The sequence below is a fragment of the Tachysurus fulvidraco genome, chromosome 26 (genome assembly GCF_022655615.1).
Source record: "Tachysurus fulvidraco isolate hzauxx_2018 chromosome 26, HZAU_PFXX_2.0, whole genome shotgun sequence".
In the NCBI taxonomy this organism is placed as follows: domain Eukaryota; kingdom Metazoa; phylum Chordata; class Actinopteri; order Siluriformes; family Bagridae; genus Tachysurus; species Tachysurus fulvidraco.
In genome coordinates, this window is record NC_062543.1 from 6,232,953 (window position 1) to 6,260,761 (window position 27,809).

The following is a 27,809-nucleotide window of genomic DNA, read 5'->3' on the forward strand; positions in this document are numbered from 1 at the left end:
TAATGAAATCTTCACATTTACTGTGTGTGGGATGTGAGATGTTAGGTTTAGTGTGAACTTCAAACTTTGTAATAATGACCATTTAAATGAATTTACTAATTTGAAATATCCAGAAGGAACATATTAAATTCTTTATTAATGAATGGCATCAGCATGAACCTGCTACAAAGTGTACCAATAAACTAAAAGATGATTACATTTATATTTTTATGATATTAACATATTTTGTCAGAGCTCAGATTCTGTTTGCATACAATAACCTTTTTACATTTTTTTTTTTGACAAATGACATCTAGCTTATTGCCTCCAGTTACCTGGATTACAACAGCCTGATTTGATTGGTTAATACTTTTATACTGTGGTTGATGTGTACTCGATTTGATTGGATATTACTTTAATCCTGTGATTTTGACAAACTGATTATTTTATCTCATGTGCCACTTCCTCTTTCTTTTAAATGTCATTGATAGACAACATAATGCATTTGTACACTTCTAATTTGATCTGTGATTTGGCAGGCTCTGAAGGCATAAAGATCATACAAAAGGTTAAAATGTCCACAAGGAAGACTATTAATTCTTCTCTGGTTCAGTAATGGATGCTTCTAATAAACCTCAAGCCGAAGTTTTTAATATTAGCTTAAGCCTAAAGTCACATTTCTTTGGAAGGTCATTGATAACCTCATCACCTCTGATTAATTTTTATACAGCAGTCCATTTTGTAATCTTTTCAGTGTCAACGATATGAAATGTAGGCTTTGTATTCATGAACAATTATATTTCCATCATGATTCAGCATGGTCTCAGGGGTAATTTATATTAATTTACTCACTCCTCTTGCACACACACTTGTTGTTCCGTATTGGAACAGCAAGGGCAATTATTTTGTTTTTGTTAGACACAAGACCTTTTGAGCTCAAATGATGAATGAGATGATAAATCAAAAATTTTGTTTTCTTTTCCTGGTATTCACATCTACAGGTGTTAAACAACTTAAAAGAGAGCACCCAATTTTTAGGTGAGGAAAAGTATTACTATCTCATATTCATCTTTTGATCCCAAACCCGTTCAGCTTGGCCTGACTGTTCCAATACTTTTGGAGGCGCCATGCTATACCTCAGCTTGCATCAACAATCATTTCAAAAGCCTCTCTATGCAAAGCAATCAGAGGTTGATTATCAGGAAATTTCCATGGTATTTTCCTACATTTGAGCAAAGCTGCAGCTGAGGAATATTTAATCATTTTATTGTACATATAAACCTGCACCAGTTAATCAAACCCTGGTGGATCAAGATTGCACAGCTCAATTACACAGCTCAATCCAAGGCAATTATTAATGTAAGACAAACAAAAACTGTCTTAAAGAGAGAGGTTATTAAGTGCTGAGTATGTGTTATTAGTGGGTGTTGGCTACTTACTACACTTATCTCTCTCAAACACAATTTCATGCAAAAAAAAGTGTTTGTGTTTAAAGAATTTTGCTTAGAACTACGAATTTTAACATCAATCAGTCTGTCGACTAAACAGACCAACTTAGTGATCCATTAAGAGAAGATGTAGTAAGCACAAAGCAAATAAAGTGTGTAAGATTGTGTGTGAGTGTGTGTGTGTGTGTGTGTGTGTTTGTGTGTGTGTGTGTGTGTGTGTGTGTGTGTGTGTGTGTGTGTGTGTGTGTGTGTGTGTGTGTGTGTGTGTGTGTGTGTGTGTGTGTGTATGTATGTATGTATGTATGTGTGTGTGTGTTTGGTGCTGTTTTTTTCTGGCCTTTAATTGGTCATGCATATACCCAGTGCTGGTAATGTTAACACACACACACACACACACACATACACACACACACACACACACACACATGCACTGAAACAGATAACAAACAAAAAAGAGATGGAACAGATTACAGTTCCTTTTTTGTAGTTTCCAGCCAAGGTAAATGGAAAAGGTACTTTTTCAGTGGCATTTAAGCAAGAGTTGATTTCTAGCTTAAAACTGCTATTTAAAAAAATGTTTTTCCCCCTTTTTTTTTACCACAGCAATATACCAACACTTACATTGTTTAATTAATTAAAGGGTATTATTCATTACAATGAGTCTGTTTCATCAGTTTAGTTAATATTAATGTGGTGGAAAGTTCATGAAACAAGTTCATTCCTATTACCACTTACATTATACACAATCAGTGTATTCTAATCTGCTATATATGTCTGTGTGTAAATTGTTACTGCAGAGTAAAGAGTGTACTAGACTGCTGTTAAGGGAAATTTGACACTATTGTGCACTATGATATAATACATTATATTGTATTATAACTATATCTAACATACAGGTTAAAAACGTACATAGAAATACTTAAGAAGAAGCCTTTTTTTGTCACACATACATCACAGCAGAGTAAAATTCTATCTTCACATATCCCAATTTTGGAGGTTGGGGTCAGAGCGCAGGGTCAGCCATGATACAGCACTGCTGGAGCAGCGTGGATTAAGGGCCTTGCTCAGGGGCCCAACAGTGGAAGTTATAGATAGATAGAAGCAGACAGACAGACAGACAGACAGACAGACAGACAGACAGATAGATAGATAGATAGATAGATAGATAGATAGATAGATAGATAGATAGATAGATAGATAGATAGATAGATAGTAGCAGACAGACAGACAGACAGACAGACAGACAAACAGATAGATAGATAGATAGATAGATAGATAGATAGATAGATAGATAGATAGATAGATAGATAGATAGATAGATAGATAGATAGATAGATAGATAGATAGATAGATAAACAATTATTTCTTAAATTTTAAAAAATGTTAATGAGTTTGGTTTTTTAGACAGAATCTATTCAGCACTTTTCAGATGAAATATCAGGAATGCCATTGTGGCATTTTACTCACATAGACAGAAAGTCTGCCAAACCACTGTAAGTTCTTCAGACTAACCCTAACCTTAACTCCAACCCTAACGCAGCCTGAAACGAGCTCCGGTTCTGCACAACAGTGTACCAGAATTCTGAGTTAACTGACCACTCCAAATACTGATTTGTTACCCGTTATTATGGAGAAGATTTTGTGACAGAGCAAAAAGCAATCAGACCAGTAAACAAAACAAATCATGAAATACAATACAGTGTAAACTGCACTCTATATATTAACATATATAGAAAATGTATTACACTAAAAAGCAAAACAGTTGCCTTGCTCTTACGTAACTTGATCAATCAGCAAACGGTTTGCCTTTTCATGAATGATATCACTCACTCACTCATTTTCTACCGCTTTATCCGAACTACCTCGGGTCACGGGGAGCCTGTGCCTATCTCAGTCGTCATCGGGCATCAAGGCAGGATACACCCTGGACGGAGTGCCAACCCATCACAGGGCACACACATTCTCATTCACTCACAGACTCACACACAACGGACAATTTTCCAGAGATGCCAATCAACCTACCATGCATGTCTTTGGACCGGGGGAGGAAACCGTAGTACCCGGAGGAAACCCCCGAGGCACAGGGAGAACATGCAAACTCCAGGAGGTGGGAATCGAACCCCGACCCTGAAGGTGTGAGGCGAACATGCTAACCAATAAGCCACCGTGCCCCCCTCATGAATGATATGTTTATCATAATTCTTTTAGTGTTTCTTCCTAATGCCTTTTTTTCTCATATTCCAGTGAAGGAGATGTTTCTTTCACCTTGTTGACTATGATGTTTATAAAAGTGTTATCCTGTCAGTGTCTATTGTGAGCTCTAATGTGAAAATAATGCAAATGCTTGGCAATGACACATCATGTGTGGCTTTCTTTGTCACCTGCCTCCATTGTCCTTGAATGCAATTCACTCTTTACATTCACATTAGCGCACACCAGGAACTCTGTCCAGATTTCTCTTTAAGGACAGGTGTATTACTGTGTGGGACCTGTTGACATTACTCTCAGCTAATCCTCCAGCTGAACCTGTTTCTCTTCCTAAAAACTGTGGCCACACCAAGCTTTAATATGGCTCAGTGAGAACAGATTAGTTGGAAAGGAGAAGTTAGCAGGAAACAATAGAACGGGGGCGATAAAACTTTTCTCACTTCTGCAGTGGCTGGGGTACTTTTTTCAAGTAAGAAAATAAATGCTGTAATGTTTACAGTGATTTATTGCTATGGCATTAGTGCATTACAAATCCTATAAGAAAAACTTATAAAAAAATAGTCTTAAAATAGCATAGAGAGAGAGTCTTAAAATAAAAAAATAAAATAGCATAGAGAGTCTTAAAATGGTCTTAAAATAGCATAGAGAGAGATGGAGAAAGAAAGCCAGAGGGGGGGGGGGGGCAGAGGGGGGAGGAAAGCCAGAGGGGAGAGAGAGAGAGAGAGAGAGAGAGAGAGAGAGAGAGAGAGAGAGAGAGAGAGAGAGAGAGAGAGAGAGAGAGAGAGAGAGAGAGAGAGATTTCAAAAACATGGCACTGCTGTACTAAATGCAAACTAGGAACACTGGTCCCTCTATTGTTCGACTAGGATAAAACACTGTCTTGACTCAGGTCTGCTAGTGAAAAGTAGAATCTTAGAAATAATTCAATTAAATTTTATTTGATTTGTGTAACACTTTTTTTTGCAAAGCAGCTTTACAGGAATAGAAAAATTGAGAAGAAAAATGATCAAGGTTAAATTTATATTGATCTCTAATGAGAAAGCCCGAATCAAAAATGGCAATGATAAAAAGTGGCAATGAGTTTGTTAGTATTTGGTTTGTCCCAACTCAACCGATGAATTATTTAAATATTTAATTTAACATTTCAGCATTCTGTGTGATTAAATTATGCGCACATGTGATTTCCCCCCGAATTGTAATTAATATATTTTCAAGACTTATTATATGATCAATGATACTGTTTTTTACATGTGATTTTTTCCATATGATTCATTTATTTGTGTTTTTCATCACAATTAATCTATATCCACAGGCGATTCGTTCATATTCAAACACAAGTGATTTATTTACACTCACATATCATTTTGAAACCTATTCATATTTTTCAAATATGATTTATTTATTTTCGTGCAAACTTTTTAATCCCAATTTATATTTTGCATAATATTTTCATGATTCATTTCTTTTTTACATAATAAATCTCCCACGTGATTCATTTTATGATTCATGATATTTTTTGACAAGCAGGCCATATGGTTTAATTTTTCAGAAACCTACACTTCATACACCACATTATTCAAATGTTTACTTTAATTCAGAAGGTTTATTTCAGAAGGTTTTTCACATGTGAACATCAAATATCATTCACATATTCACATGTAGAATCTATGTTATTTTTCCTTTAAGAATCGACTCCATGAATGGCTGAAAACCTTTCCAGATATATTCTTTTATCATTTAATTTATCTTCTGTGCCCCTTTTCAAATTGTACAGTAAGATAAAGCCTTCATCAGGTTGTCCTTGGACAGACAAAATAGTCTAAATAATCAGCAGCTTTTCTAGAGACAAATAGCCTAACAAAGACAGGGGATCAATACGAACTTGGAAAGTTGATAGCGCATGTCAAACAACACAAGAAAAAAGAAATCAACCCTTGAGCTTGTTTAGGATAAAGTTTTGAGTGGCCCTGAGACCAGTGCTGCTTTCGGTTGGGTCCAGCTTTTAATCACAAAAGACCTGGTCCCAGGTCAGCATTACAGATTGCATGTGTGTGTATGAACCATGTCTAGAAAGAGAAAAAGGTGAAGGGCTGTTGAACTGGAGGCCAATCACCGTGACGTCTAAGGCAAGTACTTATCTGTAGATGAAATCGTCCGTTGAATGCTTTTAATCGTTCGTCCTGGTGAGCAGTGTCCTTGGAGAGCAGCAACATGGTGAGTACAGGGTAAAACACGACAGCTCGATTAAGTGATGTGAACTTATTCCTTCTCTTATACTCAAATTGTCATTACAAGTTTTGGATATTCAACTCAAATCTATACAGTACATATGCAAAAATCTTCCAAAAATCTTCCAAATCCATTGACTTGACTACTTGAAGATAAAGAGTTGAAATAAAAGTTATCTTTAAGTTGAGTTTACTCACATTTTTAAAGGCCGCAGGTGAAATTTCTTAGTTTAACCATCTTGAATTTTATTTTATTTGATTTTTTTTCCATTTAAAGAACTTTTCATTATGGATATGCAAAATGTTATTCTAAGTTTTGTCAAAATGAAATGATAAAAACATCAGATTTGTGCCAGATCATATAATACAGTACCTGTCAAATTTTACTAAGAATGAAGTATGCAAAAAAGCATTCTCATGTGTTAGCTTAAAATATCAGCTTAAGATGACGTCACTGTATTTCTGTTTCTAGACGAGCTACACTGACAAAGGGGAAAAGGTAACAAGCCCTTAAATCTTGAAATATATACATAAGTTTTAAAATATCATTTGTATCCTGAATGTGTTTTTATTTCTATAAAGCTGCTTTTGGGACACTTAAAAGCGCTATACAAATAAAATTGAACACTTATACAGATTCAAACAGCTTTGCACTAGGACACTGAAGTATCTGCTGTAGCAATGAAAAGAAACATCCGTCGTATTAAATTTCTATTAAAAAGTTTTGTTTTACAGCCAGAAAAAGGCAAATTTCTGCGATTCCACCATTTGAAGTTCTGGGTGGGAAATGCTAAACAGGTAAAATCTCATTATATTGCACATAATGTTTTCTACACCAAATGAACAAACTACTACAGTTTTTGGATAATTTGCTTCTTGTTCTAATAATTATTCTAATAATAAAATATTTACAATTTAATGCCATAAGTTGATTTTGCATGTATTTACATAGTAATTGAAAAGTAATCAGACCACAGCAACAAAAATATGACCTTAGCTTTGTATAATTCTGTTAAAAACTAACCAGGCTTTACAGCAAATAGGCAAAAAAGCAAACAAAGATATTATTGTAAATGTCTGGGCTGAGTTGCTCCGGGTTATTGCTTTATTTAGGCAAACTTAATCATTCTGCTGGAATGAAATAATGGTTGTGATTGTGTAGTTGCTGGGTGACAAGCTGAAAATCGGGACAGGTTTTGACCTGTTTGTGCACAAGCTGCTTTGCCACTTAATCATAACTTCAATGTGCCACAAACCCACGTAATGCTAGTTTGCTAAAACTTTATTTAACAGTAAGGTAAGAGTCTAGTAGCTAGTATTTAAAGTAAACACACAGTAATTACAAGTATTATCTGGTTTAGCATGCGTGTTCGATGTTCAGGAACATAATGTAGACACTAAAAAACTACAAGATTTCAACAGCAGTATACGGTGCTACAGAGTACTGATAATTTACTTACCTTTAATCAAATCATTACCTCTTCTAAGTAGTAGTTGGCGTTGCAAATTACAACGATTTCTAAATCGTACACCAGCTATGTATCGATATTGTGATGTTAAAAATAATAGATCTACCAGATTCATATCTGTACATGACATTAGCATTAGCAATAACCATTTAATTAAAGTTGATTGGTGAATAATTCTATAATATTACAGCCATGATCATACTTTTTTGTTTTTACTCAGTTAGTTTTGGTTTGCACACATTTACAACATGCAAATTTTGGACTAAGTTTGTCATAGGAAAAAATGCAAAAGATTATTTGACTATTTTCCAATAAGAGCAGATGTGAAAGTTACATATATAAACAAAGCTAAAGTGGTTCATTTTTAATAAGCTATAGTCATGAATTAACCTACTAAAGCTATAAGTTATCATTTTGATATTCATATTATATACAAATTAATATACTAAGGCTACATTGGTCAAGATCTATTTTGTGTCCCTGAATTAAACTCAGCTCTTGTTCTCAACAAAAGAATTTCAGGATTTCAGTTCTGAAAATTTTCCAAAAATTTTAGGTGATACATAAAGACATAGTGGAATTACAGGTGTTGTTATGTGGATATAACATCAGCCCTTAAATCCTTAATTCAAATCTCAAACTGAACAGACTTTTTGTCAACAATTAATTAATTAAGTATAACTTAAGTGTTCAGTTCATTGCCATGACTTTGGTCATGGTATCTTTTTAACCACAGCACAATCATTTGAGGTCATGCGATACTGAGTTTTGTATGGAGCTTCAGTATTGTACGTAAAGGTTTACTTGTGTGTTCCTCTAGGCGGCAACCTTCTACTGTGACAAGATGGGCTTTGAGCCTCTGGCCTATAAAGGTTTGGAAACGGGCAGCAGAGAGCTGGTGTCCCATGTCATCAAACAGGACAAGGTGTTTGTATGAACAGAGACACAATCTAACATTTTAAGCTGTAGAGATGAGTTACTTCTAAAAAGATATGGATAATTCAGTATCACATTTATATCTATATTTTAACCTTTTCCACAGATTATCTTTGAATTTGTGTCTCCTCTAAATCCTGGAAATGATGGTATTTCCTCTCGTTTATGATTTTCAGATATCTTTGATTAAAGATGTATGTTTCAGTAAAGACTGTGTAATATAATTAATCGTCGCTATGCATAATTAACGAACCTGTGCAGAAGTTCTGAAGTTTTTTCTCTGGTCACAGAGATGGGGAAACACTTCATCAAACACGGGGACGCTGTTAAGGACATCGCCTTCCAAGTAGAAGACTGTGACTTTTTAGTCCAGGTAAACAGTATAAAAGATCCCATGGTATCAAGATATCAGTAGATATATGTAACTGTTTTATAGGATATATCTGTAAAATCCTGCCAAACATGGAATGAGCAGAATTTCACCGTAAGTCTTATTCCAGAGTTGGTGACTTATGTTTAAAATTTACCTCAGAACTCATGCGAGGAAGTTCCTTGTATTCAGAAGTGGTTTACTATACAGCCTGTTTTGTTATGATTACCTGCAATGTAATTCACAGTTAAAAGTTAAAAGTTTAGACCACAGTCCACCTCAACCACCGAAACCACTTAAAAAAAACAAAAAATAATATTTTGGGATAGAAAATACGGACTGAAAAGAACATGTTTGGTTTTTCCAGACAAGTGTAAAAGGACGTATTACAAAAGCAAGAGAATTTATATGATTGAGCTAAAAGAAATATGATAAATGTATTTAAGCTTTTGGCCCTTGAGAAAAGCAATGTCTATTAAGATCTTATCTTGTCCTCCATGCGAAAAAATATTCTCTGGACTTTAAAGGGACGCTACAATCAACGAAACCAACAGTGTCATGTTTCCTTATTAAAATATTAGCATTGAGTGCCATCAGCCTGAACTGCCATCATGAAGCGTCATCAGCAACAAACAAAAGTCAGGCCAGGGCACTGGACTTAATATTGATCCTTACTGAAGCTGATATCACACCAAGAAAAAGGTGCTGAAGTCCAAGGCCAAAATCGCATGTAACCTGTGATACTTCTTAAAATATTAGTTTTACTGAACATGGCTGCTTTGTGTGTGTTAACAGAAAGCCAGAGAGAGAGGAGCAGGGATTGTTAAAGAACCGTGGGTAGAACAGGACAAGCATGGCAAAGTAAAATATGCTGTGATACAAACGGTAAGCAACAACACAAACCCAGGTACGTGCTTTAAATGGATCGCTACTGTGTGATCTGTGATTTCTTTTATTTCTCAGTATGGAGATACCACCCACACTTTAGTGGAGTACCTGACTCCTTATAAAGGCCTGTTTCTACCTGGCTATCAAGAGCCTCTCTTCAGGGACCCACTGCTATCTAAACTGTAAGTCTGCATGTGAATGTCGTTTAATAATGATTAGATTCATTTTTTCTGACTGACTGTTATTTTTTTTAACAACAAAAAGAAAGGTAGTCATATAAAGTGATCTGTGCTCAAACACAGAGATGCATCATACTGATAATTATGTCCTTTTTTTCTTTTAATTCATTTCACGTTTAGGCCTCCAGCCTGCCTGAGCTTCATCGACCACATTGTTGGAAACCAGCCAGATGATGAAATGGTGCCAGTATCAGACTGGTGCGAGTCTGCACGCAGCTCACGTACTGCTGGCAAAACCCCCCCAAAAAACAATCAATAATAACTATTTCATAGAAGTTTCTCAGCAGACATCATCACTTTCAAGTGAAGACAAAGTTCTGTCAAGTTGCACTCGAAATCAAACCAGAGCACATTCAGGATTTTTACCTCTAGAATTAGAACCTTCTATAATATCACCTTTTCTATATTACTGCAGCGACACAATGAATCTAGGAAGCAATTTTGCATTTGCATTTTATTAAAATTCTGTTATTTCTGATTTATTTGTGTCTCTTTTTCACCCTCTCAGGTACCAGAAGTGTCTGATGTTCCACCGGTTCTGGTCCATAGACGATAAACAGATCCACACCCAGTACAGCTCTCTCAGGTCTATCGTGGTCACCAACTATGAGGAGACCATCAAAATGCCTATTAATGAACCGGCGCCTGGGAAAAAAAAATCACAGATCCAGGTTTGAACAAGTAAACAGATAGACAGATGGACAGATTAAAAAAAAAACAGAAAAGAAGGTAGACAGACAAACAGGAAGATGGATAGATAGATGGTCTGACAGACAGGCAGATGGACAGATGGGAAAATAGACAGATGGGCTGATAAACAGACAGAAAAAAGGTATAAATGCAGAAAGACAGATAGATGTACAGACACACAGACAGACAGGCCAATAGACAAAAAGGTAAACTAACAGAAGGACAGGCAGGCAGTGAAAGAGACAGCTGGGCAGACAGAGAGAGAAAGGCAGCAAAATGTGTGGACAGACAGACAGATAGCCCATCAGATAACACAATGGGCAAATAGAGACAAAGAGACAGATACACAGACAAGGAGACAAACAGACAGACAGATGGATAAATATACAGGCAGACAGGCAGATAGACAGACAGACAGATAGACAGACAGACAGATAAACAGTCAGACAGACAGATAAACAGTCAGACAGACAGACAGATAAACAGTCAGTCAGACAGACAGACAGACAGATAAACAGTCAGACAGATAAACAATCAGACAGACAGACAGACAGATAAACAGTCAGACAGACAGATAGACAGACAGACAGACAGATAAACAGTCAGACAGACAGATAGACAGACAGATAAACAGTCAGACAGACAGACAGACAGACAGATAAACAGTCAGTCAGACAGACAGACTGATAAACAGTCAGACAGATAAACAGACAGACAGATAAACAGACAGACAGACAGACAGACAGACAGACTGATAAACAGTCAGACAGACAGGCAGAGAGATAAACAGTCAGACATACAGACAGACAGATAAACAGAAAGACAGACAGGAAGACAGACAGACAGACAGACAAACAGACAGATAAACAGTCAGACAGACAGACAGACAGACTGATAAACAGTCAGACAGATAGACAGACAGACAGATAAACAGACAGACAGGCAGACAGATAAACAGGAAGACAGACGGACAGACAGACAGACTGACAGGCAGACAGGTAAACAGACAGACAGACAGATAAACAGTTAGACAGTCAGACACACAGATAAACAGACAGACACACAGATAAACAGACAGACACACACAGATAAACAGACAGACAGACACACAGATAAACAGACAGACACACAGATAAACAGACAGACACACACACACACAGATAAACAGACAGACACACACAGATAAACAGACACACACAGATAAACAGACAGACACACACACACACACACACACAGATAAACAGACAGACACACAGATAAACAGACAGACACACACAGATAAACAGACACACACAGATAAACAGACAGACACACAGATAAACAGACAGACACACAGATAAACAGACAGACACACACAGATAAACAGACACACACAGATAAACAGACAGACACACAGATAAACAGACAGACACACACAGATAAACAGACACACACAGATAAACAGACAGACACACAGATAAACAGACAGACACACAGATAAACAGACACACACACAGATAAACAGACACACACACAGATAAACAGACAGACAGACAGACACACACAGATAAACAGACAGACACACACACAGATAAACAGACACACAGAGATAAACATACAGACACACAGATAAACAGACAGATACACACAGATAAACAGACAGACAGACACACACAGATAAACAGACAGACACACACAGATAAACAGACAGACACACACAGATAAACAGACAGACACACACATAAACAGACAGACACACAGATAAACAGACAGACACACAGATAAACAGACACACACAGATAAACAGACAGACACACACAGATAAACAGACAGACACACACAGATAAACAGACAGACACACACACACACACACACACAGATAAACAGACAGACACACAGATAAACAGACAGACACACACAGATAAACAGACACACACACAGATAAACAGACAGACACACACACAGATAAACAGACAGACACACACAGATAAACAGACAGACACACACAGATAAACAGACAGACAGACACACACAGATAAACAGACAGACACACACAGATAAACAGACAGACACACACACAGATAAACAGACAGACACACACACAGATAAACAGACAGACACACAGATAAACAGACAGACACACACAGATAAACAGACACACACAGATAAACAGACACACACAGATAAACAGACAGACACACACACAGATAAACAGACAGACACACACAGATAAACAGACACACACAGATAAACAGACAGACACACACACAGATAAACAGACAGACACACACAGATAAACAGACAGACACACACAGATAAACAGACAGACACACAGATAAACAGACAGACACACAGATAAACAGACAGACAGACACACACAGATAAACAGACAGACACACACACACACACAGATAAACAGACAGACAGACACAGATAAACAGACAGACACACACAGATAAACAGACAGACAGACACAGATAAACAGACAGACACACAGATAAACAGACAGACAGACACACACAGATAAACAGACAGACACACACACACACACAGATAAACAGACAGACACACACAGATAAACAGACAGACACACACAGATAAACAGACAGACACACACAGATAAACAGACAGACACACACAGATAAACAGACAGACAGACAGATAAACAGACAGACAGACAGACAGATAAACAGTCAGTCAGACAGACAGACAGACAGACAGACAGACAGACAGATAAACAGTCAGACAGACAGACTGATAAACAGTCAGACAGATAGACAGACAGACAGATAAACAGACAGACAGACAGGCATAGAGATAAACAGTCAGACAGACAGACAGACAGACTGATAAACAGTCAGACAGATAGACAGACAGACAGATAAACAGACAGACAGGCAGACAGATAAACAGGAAGACAAACAGACAGACAGACAGACTGACAGGCAGCCAGGTAAACAGACAGACAGACAGATAAACAGTCAGACAGACAGACACACAGATAAACAGACAGACACACACACAGATAAACAGACAGACACACACACAGATAAACAGACAGACAGACACACAGATAAACAGACAGACACACACACAGATAAACAGACAGACACACACAGATAAACAGACAGACACACACAGATAAACAGACAGACAGACACACACACAGATAAACAGACAGACACACACAGATAAACAGACAGACACACACAGATAAACAGACAGACACACAGATAAACAGACAGACACACAGATAAACAGACAGACACACAGATAAACAGACACACACACACACACACAGATAAACAGACACACACACACACACAGATAAACAGACACACACACACAGATAAACAGACAGACAGACACACACAGATAAACAGACAGACACACAGATAAACAGACAGACACACAGATAAACAGACAGACACACAGATAAACAGACAGACAGACACACAGATAAACAGACAGACACACACAGATAAACAGACAGACACACACAGATAAACAGACAGACACACACACACACACAGATAAACAGACAGACACACAGATAAACAGACAGACACACAGATAAACAGACAGACAGACACACAGATAAACAGACAGACACACACAGATAAACAGACACACACACACAGATAAACAGACAGACACACACAGATAAACAGACAGACACACACACACACAGATAAACAGACAGACACACAGATAAACAGACAGACACACACAGATAAACAGACAGACACACACACAGATAAACAGACAGACACACACAGATAAACAGACAGACACACACACAGATAAACAGACAGACACACACACAGATAAACAGACAGACACACACAGATAAACAGACAGACACACACAGATAAACAGACAGACACACACAGATAAACAGACAGACAGACACACACAGATAAACAGACAGACACACAGATAAACAGACAGACAGACAGATAAACAGACAGACAGACAGATAAACAGACAGACACACAGATAAACAGACAGATACACACAGATAAACAGACAGACAGACACACACAGATAAACAGACAGACACACACAGATAAACAGACAGACACACACAGATAAACAGACAGACACACACAGATAAACAGACAGACACACACAGATAAACAGACAGACACACACATAAACAGACAGACACACACACAGATAAACAGACAGACACACACAGATAAACAGACAGACACACACATAAACAGACAGACACACAGATAAACAGACAGACACACAGATAAACAGACACACACACACACAGATAAACAGACAGACACACAGATAAACAGACAGACAGACAGATAAACAGACAGACACATAGATAAACAGACACACACACACAGATAAACAGACAGACACATAGATAAACAGACAGACACACACAGATAAACAGACAGACACACAGATAAACAGATACACACACACACACAGATAGACAGACAGACAGGAAGACAGACAGACAGACAGACAAACAGACAGATAAACAGTCAGACAGACAGACAGACAGACTGATAAACAGTCAGACAGACAGACAGACAGACTGATAAACAGTCAGACAGATAGACAGACAGACAGATAAACAGACAGACAGGCAGACAGATAAACAGGAAGACAGACGGACAGACAGACAGACTGACAGGCAGACAGGTAAACAGACAGACAGACAGATAAACAGTTAGACAGTCAGACACACAGATAAACAGACAGACACACACACAGATAAACAGACAGACACACACACAGATAAACAGACAGACACACAGATAAACAGACAGACAGACACACAGATAAACAGATAGACACACACACAGATAAACAGACAGACACACAGATAAACAGACAGACACACACAGACACAGATAAACAGACAGACACACACAGATAAACAGACAGACACACACAGATAAACAGACAGACACACAGATAAACAGACAGACACACAGATAAACAGACACACACACAGATAAACAGACAGACACACACAGATAAACAGACAGACAGACAGATAAACAGACAGACAGACAGACACACACAGATAAACAGACAGACACACACACAGATAAACAGACACACAGAGATAAACATACAGACACACAGATAAACAGACAGATACACACAGATAAACAGACAGACAGACACACACAGATAAACAGACAGACACACACAGATAAACAGACAGACAGACACACACAGATAAACAGACAGACACACACACACACACACACACACAGATAAACAGACAGACACACAGATAAACAGACAGACACACAGATAAACAGACAGACACACACAGATAAACAGACAGACACACACACAGATAAACAGACAGACACACAGATAAACAGACAGACACACAGATAAACAGACACACACACAGATAAACAGACAGACACACACAGATAAACAGACAGACACACACAGATAAACAGACAGACACACACACAGATAAACAGACACACACACAGATAAACAGACAGACACACACACAGATAAACAGACAGACACACAGATAAACAGACAGACACACAGATAAACAGACAGACACACACAGATAAACAGACAGACACACACACAGATAAACAGACAGAGACACAGATAAACAGACAGACACACAGATAAACAGACAGACACACACAGATAAACAGACAGACACACACACAGATAAACAGACAGACACACACAGATAAACAGACAGACACACAGATAAACAGACAGACAGACGGACAGACAGACAGACTGACAGGCAGACAGGTAAACAGACAGACAGACAGATAAACAGTTAGACAGTCAGACACACAGATAAACAGACAGACACACACACAGATAAACAGACAGACACACACACAGATAAACAGACAGACACACAGATAAACAGACAGACAGACACACAGATAAACAGATAGACACACACACAGATAAACAGACAGACACACAGATAAACAGACAGACACACACAGACACAGATAAACAGACAGACACACACAGATAAACAGACAGACACACACAGATAAACAGACAGACACACAGATAAACAGACAGACACACAGATAAACAGACACACACACAGATAAACAGACAGACACACACAGATAAACAGACAGACACACACACAGATAAACAGACAGACACACACAGATAAACAGACAGACACACAGATAAACAGGAAGACAGACGGACAGACAGACAGACTGACAGGCAGACAGGTAAACAGACAGACAGACAGATAAACAGTTAGACAGTCAGACACACAGATAAACAGACAGACACACACACAGATAAACAGACAGACACACACACAGATAAACAGACAGACACACAGATAAACAGACAGACAGACACACAGATAAACAGATAGACACACACACAGATAAACAGACAGACACACAGATAAACAGACAGACACAGATAAACAGACAGACACACACAGATAAACAGACAGACACACACAGATAAACAGACAGACACACAGATAAACAGACAGACACACAGATAAACAGACACACACACAGATAAACAGACAGACACACACAGATAAACAGACAGACAGACAGATAAACAGACAGACAGACAGACACACACAGATAAACAGACAGACACACACACAGATAAACAGACACACAGAGATAAACATACAGACACACAGATAAACAGACAGATACACACAGATAAACAGACAGACAGACACACACAGATAAACAGACAGACACACACAGATAAACAGACAGACAGACACACACAGATAAACAGACAGACACACACACACACACACACACACAGATAAACAGACAGACACACAGATAAACAGACAGACACACAGATAAACAGACAGACACACACAGATAAACAGACAGACACACACACAGATAAACAGACAGACACACAGATAAACAGACAGACACACAGATAAACAGACACACACACAGATAAACAGACAGACACACACACAGATAAACAGACAGACACACACAGATAAACAGACAGACACACACACAGATAAACAGACACACACACAGATAAACAGACAGACACACACACAGATAAACAGACAGACACACAGATAAACAGACAGACACACACAGATAAACAGACAGACACACACACAGATAAACAGACAGACACACAGATAAACAGACACACACACAGATAAACAGACAGACACACACACAGATAAACAGACAGACACACAGATAAACAGACAGACACACACACAGATAAACAGACAGACACACACAGATAAACAGACAGACACACACACAGATAAACAGACAGACACACACAGATAAACAGACAGACACACAGATAAACAGACAGACACACACAGATAAACAGACAGACAGACACACACAGATAAACAGACAGACACACACAGATAAACAGACAGACAGACACACACAGATAAACAGACAGACACACACACACACACACACAGATAAACAGACAGACACACAGATAAACAGACAGACACACAGATAAACAGACAGACACACAGATAAACAGACAGACACACACAGATAAACAGACAGACACACACACAGATAAACAGACAGAGACACAGATAAACAGACAGACACACAGATAAACAGACAGACACACACAGATAAACAGACAGACACACACACAGATAAACAGACAGACACACACAGATAAACAGACAGACACACAGATAAACAGACAGACACACACAGATAAACAGACAGACAGACACACACAGATAAACAGACAGACACACACAGATAAACAGACAGACAGACACACACAGATAAACAGACAGACACACACACACACACACACACACACAGATAAACAGACAGACACACAGATAAACAGACAGACACACAGATAAACAGACAGACACACAGATAAACAGACAGACACACACAGATAAACAGACAGACACACACACAGATAAACAGACAGACACACAGATAAACAGACAGACACACAGATAAACAGACAGACACACACACAGATAAACAGACAGACACACACAGATAAACAGACAGACACACACACAGATAAACAGACAGACACACACAGATAAACAGACAGACACACACACAGATAAACAGACAGACACACACAGATAAACAGACAGACACACAGATAAACAGACAGACACACACAGATAAACAGACAGACAGACACACACAGATAAACAGACAGACACACACAGATAAACAGACAGACACACACACACAGATAAACAGACACACACACACACACACACACACACACAGATAAACAGACAGACACACAGATAAACAGACAGACACACAGATAAACAGACAGACACACACAGATAAACAGACACACAGATAAACAGACAGACACACACACACAGATAAACAGACAGACACACACACACAGATAAACAGACAGACACACAGATAAACAGACAGACACACACAGATAAACAGACAGACACACACACACAGATAAACAGACAGACAGACACACACAGATAAACAGACAGACACACAGATAAACAGACACACACAGATAAACAGACAGACACACAGATAAACAGACACACACAGATAAACAGACAGACACACACAGATAAACAGACAGACAGACAGATAAACAGACAGACAGACAGACACACACAGATAAACAGACAGACACACACACAGATAAACAGACACACAGAGATAAACATACAGACACACAGATAAACAGACAGATACACACAGATAAACAGACAGACACACACAGATAAACAGACAGACACACACAGATAAACAGACAGACACACACATAAACAGACAGACACACAGATAAACAGACAGACACACAGATAAACAGACACACACACACACAGATAAACAGACAGACACACAGATAAACAGACAGACAGACAGATAAACAGACAGACACATAGATAAACAGACACACACACACAGATAAACAGACACACAGATAAACAGACAGACACACACAGATAAACAGACAGACACACAGATAAACAGATACACACACACACACAGATAGACAGACAGACACACACACACAGATAAACAGACAGACACACACAGATAAACAGACAGACAGACAGATAAACAGACAGACACACACAGATAAACAGACAGACACACACAGATAAACAGACACACACACACACACAGATAAACAGACACACACAGATAAACAGACAGACACACACAGATAAACAGACAGACAGACACACACAGATAAACAGACAGACACACAGATAAACAGACACACACACACACAGATAAACAGACAGACACACACAGATAAACAGACAGACACACAGATAAACAGACACACACAGATAAACAGACAGACACACAGATAAACAGACACACACACACACAGATAAACAGACAGACACACACAGATAAACAGACAGACACACAGATAAACAGACAGACACACACAGATAAACAGACACACACAGATAAACAGACAGACACACAGATAAACAGACAGACACACAGATAAACAGACAGACACACAGATAAACAGACACACACACACACAGATAAACAGACAAACACACAGATAAACAGACACACACACACACACACACACACACACACACACACACACACACACACAGATAAACAGATTAACATATTAAGTAAGTACCAGAATACAACACAACAAATGTAAGATATATTACACTGGGGTTTGTTTTTTCCTGTTGTGTGTTCAGGAGTATGTTGACTATAATGGAGGACCTGGAGTTCAGCATATTGCCCTGAACACGTCAAACATCATCCAAGCAGTAAGTTCTGTTTTCTGAGATTTCCTGTTTTCTAACATCAACATCATATCCACCTTATGCACAAATACAATAGCAAGCACTAGCACTAGCTGGGTGTGGTGTGTTTCAGCTGCACCTTTAATTGTGTTAATAATATTTCATTAGAAACACACAGCAGAAGCCAATAAAGTGTTGAAAGCATGACCTTACAAACCCGTGTATAGTCAAGTCAAGTCAAGTCAAGTCAAGTCAAGTCAAGTCAAGTCACCTTTATTGTCACATCACCACGGCACATGTGCCTTGGTGAGTGAAATTCTTGGGAGCGAGCTCCATAAATTGCAGAACCATTTACATACAATAGTAGAAACATAAATAGAACAGTTTACAGACAGGTTAAAAAAAAAAAAAAAAAGTGCAAAATGCTCAGTACCATTGAAATGTGCAAATGTGGAAAATGTGGAAAGGATGCAATGTGTTTATACATAGTCAGTACACACAGTGTACTACTAGACATATATATGACCATACATATATGTATGTATAAGTATAAATATAAATAATATATATAAAGTATTATATACATGTAATATTATGTAACGTGTTAAGGTGCAACGGACTGTACATATACAGAAATGTCCTGTGGTACCGATAGCTTATTGTCAGATAGATTGTTATTTTAAATTAAATGCAGTGTGTGTGTATAGTCCCATGTGTATTGATGCAGTACGAATACAGTGTGCGTGTGTGCATGTGTGTATAGTCCGGTGTTGAACTGTTGTATACTTCTGTGATATAAAATAATGCGGTGGAAGACTAGTCAAATCATGTCATACTGTATATTGATGGGAAACGTGGTCTCTACTTTTACTCGGAATCAGATAGTGAACCTGAAAGCCCGGGGTATGGAGTTCCTGTCCACTCCAGACACCTATTACGACACTCTGCGTGAGAAGCTCAAGACGGCCAAGATCAAAGTGAAGGAGGACCTGAAGACCCTGCAGGTGAAACTACAGAGATACAAGTCGCATCTAGTCAGGAGAGTTTAAACCTAGATGTGGACTAGTTACATGAAAGAGGCGGGATAATTGTATAATATGGGGAAAATGTGGCATGGTTTTGATTCTGTAACATAATGACTTCCTTATTATATTTTAATGAGGTTTTTAATTGTGATGGAAACATTGTGAAACATTTAAAAGAAATATTTTACAGAATTATATATATATATATATATATATATATATATATATATATATATATATATATATATATATATATATATATATATAAATTTAGCTTTTTTTTTTTTCTCAACAAACAATCCCACCCAAGTGAATTCTCAATTCTGATTGGTCAGAAGGTGCTGATTTGGTGACTTTTTCTATAATAGGAGCTCTGACAATAGTGTCAGCTCCAAAACAAACATTCTGCAGTAACAACTTGTATGGAAGACACTCCACAATGACATCATGACATTTTCTTTAGCAAATAGAAAAAGTCTTCTGTGTCAGCACTTTGTAAAAGTCAGAAAAAAGATCTATAATTTTAAATGACATGGGTTTGCTTATAATTTTCTCTTTGCTCAAGTATTATTTCTATTGTTTTCCATTCTTTTCCTCTTTTCTTTTGGTCCTTGTATAGGAGCTTAAAATCTTAGTCGATTTTGACGATAAGGGCTACCTGCTCCAGATCTTCAGCAAACCTGTGCAGGACAGACCTACCCTGTTCCTAGAGGTCATCCAGAGGCATAACCACTTTGTGAGTATTTGTAGGAGCATATGTATTTTGTATGTGTGTGTGTGTGTGTGTGTGTGTGTGTTTTGCAGCAACGGTAGAACCCTGTCATGTAAAACCAGTTTTCCAAAGTTCCTTAAAGAACTACATACGACAGGAATTCTATAGAAACTTTAGAACTCTGAGTTCTAGCAAGTTCTCGGTTCTCATATAAACATTTGCCTTTTCTTGTTCTTTTCTTGATGGTTTGCAATCATCTAACAATAAACAGACATTAAAACATGAGATGTAATGCAAATAGCATGAGTAAAGACATAAAAATACTAGAATTTTAAGACGTTTTTAGGTACAGTTTTATGATAAGGTCGTAGATAAGGTTCCATTCTGATGACTCTTCCGTGCAGATCTTGCCTTGACTTCCACATTTCTGCTAAACCAATATTTGTTAATGAAAATGGCACTAACAGACAAGCTAGCTTCATTCACCTGTCCTCAGTCAGCTGCTTAGACGAGCCCATAGCCTATGGAGTGTGGGGGGCACGGTGGCTTAGTGGTTAGCATGTTCGCCTCACACCTCCAGGGTTGGGGGTTCGATTCCCGCCTCCGCCTTGTGTGTGTGGAGTTTGCATGTTCTCCCCGTGCCTCGGGGGTTTCCTCCGGGTACTCCGGTTTCCTCCCCCGGTCCAAAGACATGCATGGTAGGTTGATTGGCATCTCTGGAAAACTGTCTGTAGTGTGTGAGAGAATGAGAGTGTGTGTGTGCCCTGCGATGGGTTGGCACTCCATCCAGGGTGTATCCTGCCTTGATGCCCAATGACGCCACAGATAGGCTCCCCGAGAATTTCGGATAAGCAGTAGAAGATGAATGAATGACCTACGGAGTTAATTAAGTTCTCAGATATTCACTTTCTGTAGGATGCCCAAGGATGTTGAAGGATGTCCAAACGTTTGACACCAACAAAAAAAAAAAAACATTGACTTTTATGTTGAAAAATAATAAATATACAAAAAAATGTTTGTCACAAAGGGGAATTGATGTAACATCAGCACTCCGCTCAGCTGCTATTATATTTTAGGACTACATACAGGCTATTAGATTTTAAAAAGTAACAATCCGTTCATTTCACCTCCTAGAAGTTAAACTGATATCTTCGGTATTAGCAGCGATACTGTTGTTCAGCACCACGTTAAAGAAGTGTTGAAGCGAAAATATGCAGAACATGAAGGTCCTCAGGACTGATAAAGATGGAGCAGTTGTCTCTGTTTGGACAGGCCCGGTGATTAACTAGGGGCATTTTCAGCTGTATGAAGTAGAGGAAATGCCTGAAGACAGGACATTTCTGCCCCAACCACACCAAAGAGGTGCTGAGACTTAAAACAGTCTCTTTGACGTTCAAATCATTCATTGCAATTCCTTTGAAGGGGAAAATTTCCAAAAACAACCCACGATGCCTTTGTTTATTCCACTTATTGATCAGAAATGGAAAAAAATATTCATTAAACTATTTGATTATTGATGTAAATGTCATGACGTGTGTGAATATTTAGCATTTGTCTCAAGAGTCTTACATACTATTATTCTGGCTGTGTGCTGATTTGATGTTTTTCAGGGTTTTGGGGCTGGAAACTTCAAATCCCTGTTTGAGGCCATCGAGAAAGACCAAGATGCCAGAGGAAATCTTACTGTCCTCGCTGCTGATGGCAATGCCAAGATTTTTAATTAACAAATTGGTGCAAAAGCCTGCAACTCATGAAATGAGTCATGTATAGATTAGCACATGACTAATAGTATTGCAGGGATGTGCAGAATAAAATCTGACAAAGCCACCAGTTCAGTTCACAAACTTTTACCTCACAAAAGATTTTGCACTTGCAGTCACATAAGAGAAACTGTAAGGTCTTATCAATAAAACCATTGTGACGGTGAAAAAAAAATGTACTGGTGTCATTTATTTCGTGGCATTTCACAGACGTAAAGAGTTCTTAAGAATATTGTCTTTCTTTAGCACGACTATTCGGTATCCGTTGACGTTCAGGAATGTACTTTAGCTTAAGAAATGCTGAAAGTCCTGTTTAGCACCGAATGTTTACTCAGGCAGGTCAGTTGGGAAAGAAAAAAACCCCACTGTGTTCAGAACAGTTTAGTTACTCTTGACCTCTGGCAGCAACTGAAGAAAATACGGCAAACATAAGAGGATCTACTTTATGTTAGATATCCATGGTAATTATGAGAGATTACAATATTAGTGTAAGTTTTATATCTGTACAAACACATTCTAAACAGAGCTTATTATATCTATCAAAAAAAAATTATATTTAAATCATGGAATGAATTCTGAAAACCGACTGGTCAAAGATTTCTTTTCTATACCAGTATGGCACAGAAGTTTGAGATGTACGACATGGGGTGAGATCAGTTGCCGTTGAACTGTGCTGTCAATCCCGTGAATAGGCGAGAAGCTTTACTGTGCCTAATAGCACCAAAAAAATTAATGAACTTTGGGCCTGGAAACAATCACGCTCATGTCCTGATCGCAGCAAACAGTCCAATGTGGTATCCATCATAAAGTTTAAGGACCTGTGTAGTAAATTTTTAAGTTTAGTAAGAATCTCTTCTCTCATAGTTCAGTACAACATGCATCTGGCCAAGCACAAACTGTCAAATAAATTATCAATAGCACATGTTGCATCTTTTTATTTAAAAATAATTTATTGGCATATAATTGGAATGATGCTAAGTGGATACATCTATTGTGGCAGTCATAAGTTTCATAAAGATAAAATTCCCAAAAAAAAAAAAAAAAAAAAAAAATGGGAAGAAACGACATTTTTCATTTTCTTAAACCTGGACAAACTGGATAAATATATTAGTAAATAAATATATTAGTGACATTATCATATTGAAATTTTTTTATTATATAAAAAATGTCTATTATATATAAAATACAACACTTTATCTCATTAATGTTTTTTTCTTTCTGTTTTTTTTTTTACACAAAATATTGAAAATATACTGGCATATCCCTTCGGTTTTCTGGAGGGAGTTTGCTCGATTGAAAAGGCAGTTTCAACTCATTCGCCGTCAGAAAAGAGAGCAAATAAACGAAAGTAAAAAAAATAAACAAAAGGAGATAAATTCACCCTTAGTGTTCATTGACAATTCATTGATTTCTATGATGTTTCCCAGTACTGGTAGCTACATAATGCTTAGCTTGTTTTGCTTTAGGTTTCACTCTTACATTTCTTTAAACATTTTTCCAAAGTGCTGCATGTGAAATTCTAAATTTAAGACAAAGAATGAAAGAACGTTCATAAAGGCAATTCAGAAGTGCAAAGCAGGTCTTCTGTAAGGCAGGTTCATGGTAATTAATCAAGGCACAAAGAAAGATTTATCGACATGAATGCATGTGACAAGCAAAAGACTAAAGTCTGACAATCGAATAGACGGCTGTCTCGTATTCTTTTGCGGTTTAATCATGAACTTTGGTTTAATTCAGTCACTCTCTAAGCATCACCAGCTGAAATGTATAGGATCAATAGTGGTTTCATTTATTTATTACAAAAAAAAAAAAATCCTCAAGATTTAATTCCATGGTTAATCTATACACAACATTTTGCTCTGATGAGTTGACGTCTCCCTCTATTCTACAATGTGTTTGTGATTTGGCGAAGTCATGATTTATTATTATTTTTCCCTTCTAGCCAGTCTGACCTTGAAAGAAGAAAATAAAAAAATGTAGCATGGGAAAATGTACAGGTCCAAACCACAGAGGCAACGGTAGTAAAGACATGCCAGATTAGAATCATAATATAATTACAAGATCAAATCCATAGTATATAAATTGATCGTTTGACAGTTGCCAGTATTTCCTTCTATATTTATTATATAAAGGCATGCTTTATTAGCTGTCTTTAGACAATTGCCTACTGGTTCTGAAAATGCATAGTGATTGCAATGTGCTGTTGATATATTCCAAAGTGAATATACTGTAAAATATTTCTGAGGATAAAGCATACCGACTTCCGAAGGAACATTGAGTACGGCAATTTTTAAGTAAGGAAAACGTTGAAAATCTTGCAGCAAAGTCTAAAAAAAAGAGGCACCTTTGGCAAGCTTGCAGGCTGACCACCATTTTTGAAATGATCCGTATCCGTAAGGATACGCGTGAGTCATACACGAGGTAAAGGGTCAGAGGTAAAAGCATGTACTCATGGGTAATCTGGTGCTTACTCAGCCCAAGCTAAATGACAAGAAGCTTGAAAAATGACCAAATGTAGGTTCTGAAATCCTTGCCAACCCTAAAGTTTTCAGTCAGTTCGCTTCTTTTTATCTGAGGAAACAAAAAAAGGACACAACGAACAGACAAACGAAAAACCATGACACAAACAACGACAGCTGCCTTTCTCAAATGAAGCACAAGACCCAAAACCTAAATGACCTCCAAACAGTCAGTGATCCTTTTTTTTTTGAGGACAGATTATGTAAAGCACCCTATCTCTCACTTATCTAAAGTAAACAGAGAGGGTGCCAGGCAAGAGGTTTACTACTTTTGAAGTACCGTGATGTGAACAGGACATTTCTGATTGGTTATCTGAGGTAGGCTGGAGAAAAGAGAGAGAGAGAGAGAGAGAGAGAGAGAGAGAGAGAGAGAGAGAGAGAGAGAGAGAAATAGAGAGAGAGAAAGATAGGCAGGCACTTATTTCACGTGCAGCACGAACAATGAGTGACATCATCGTTTCAAATGACATTCTAACCGCAATCATGCACGCCTTCCATTCTGATCGATGATATCATATGTTTGGGTGTGTTCAGTGTTCTGCAACGATAAGATCAGACGAGTAAAAGAGAGCCGCTGGGTCTAATTTGTAGTTCTAAGTAGCAGACAGGGTATTAAGTCATATGGGGGTTAAGAATATTATTTTACTAGTAATCAACATGGGTATTCTTTTATCTTCACTACCCTGGAATACTGTTATGACCAAAATGGATCACTACAGTGTATAGTGAAGCATTTTTGAAGATAAAGATGAAAAGGGGGCCTGTTTTTGCTACCCCAGCTTGCAGTGACGCATGGAGGTAACTAAGGATTTCTGGGACTTGATTGATTGATTTTTTTTTTCTTTTTTAAATGAACATACTGAATGGATTCTAAAAGAAAAATAAAACAAAACAAAACACTGCAAGATGAATCACTTTCACCGTTTTTTTTTTAAGGTCTAACCAACTGAGTGATGCATGGTAGACCTGACCGAGAAATAATAATTAAAAAAAAACCTTTAAAATAACAGATTCAGATTGTGGGTTATGAGTATGGAATACATCAGTAGTACCAATTATCATCGATTGTGATCATCAATTGCTGGAATTGAATTTGAACTGACATACCGCTGTACTCTTGGAAAAAAGTTCCATCTAGCGCCCTAAAGGGTTGTTTTTATTTGCCTCTTGGAGAAAAATTGACACTTTTAACCATCCAAAGAACCCATGAGGAACCGTTATTTCTAAAAGCGTCAGACGTTAGTTACAGAACAATTTTGGGAAGTGAGAGATGTTGAAATATGATGCCTGTCTTGAGATGTGGAATTATTTGGAAGACTGTGAAAAAAGTGAGTGAGTGAGTGAGCGAGAGATAGAGAGAGGGAGAGACGGCCGATTCGTTTGTCCATTTCGGCTCTTGTGTAGCAGCGTGAGGTTTGGGGGATGGAGAAAGTTCTCAAACACCAGACTCTTCCTCTGATCCTACACAAAGAAATAAAGAGAGAATAAAATGAATCTGAGAATAAAACGAGATCCAGATGATTCCACGGTCTTACATGCAGGTCAGCCAGTTGCTATATTTTACTCATCATGTGCATAATATTACTTGAGAATAATGTAAATTAAATC

At 37.8% G+C, this 27,809-nt stretch overlaps 2 protein-coding genes across 3 annotated transcripts in view; one reads left to right on the forward strand and one right to left on the reverse strand.

Moving 5' to 3' along the window:
• Positions 1-5,716: 5,716 nt before the first annotated feature.
• On the forward strand, positions 5,717-23,857 carry hpda (4-hydroxyphenylpyruvate dioxygenase a). Its single transcript, XM_047809692.1, has 14 exons — positions 5,717-5,849; positions 6,336-6,362; positions 6,599-6,661; positions 8,153-8,257; positions 8,375-8,417; positions 8,559-8,641; positions 9,434-9,523; positions 9,602-9,708; positions 9,886-9,963; positions 10,274-10,436; positions 20,138-20,209; positions 21,067-21,189; positions 21,830-21,946; positions 23,533-23,857. The coding sequence occupies exons 1-14, from the start codon at positions 5,847-5,849 to the stop codon at positions 23,644-23,646; spliced, it is 1,188 nt and encodes a 395-aa protein (XP_047665648.1). The 5' UTR covers positions 5,717-5,846; the 3' UTR covers positions 23,647-23,857.
• A 767-nt stretch (positions 23,858-24,624) lies between these two features.
• Positions 24,625-27,809, reverse strand: part of LOC113637235 (E3 ubiquitin-protein ligase RNF43) — a 93,570-nt gene continuing 90,385 nt past the window's right edge. Inside the window, exon 9 of one of the 2 annotated variants that reach the window (XM_027137781.2) lies at positions 24,625-27,662. In XM_027137781.2, coding sequence (XP_026993582.1) covers positions 27,637-27,662 — 26 coding nt within the window. In that variant the 3' untranslated portion in view covers positions 24,625-27,636. The remainder of the gene's footprint in view (positions 27,663-27,809) is intronic. The other variant, XM_047809282.1, reaches the window with a different exon arrangement.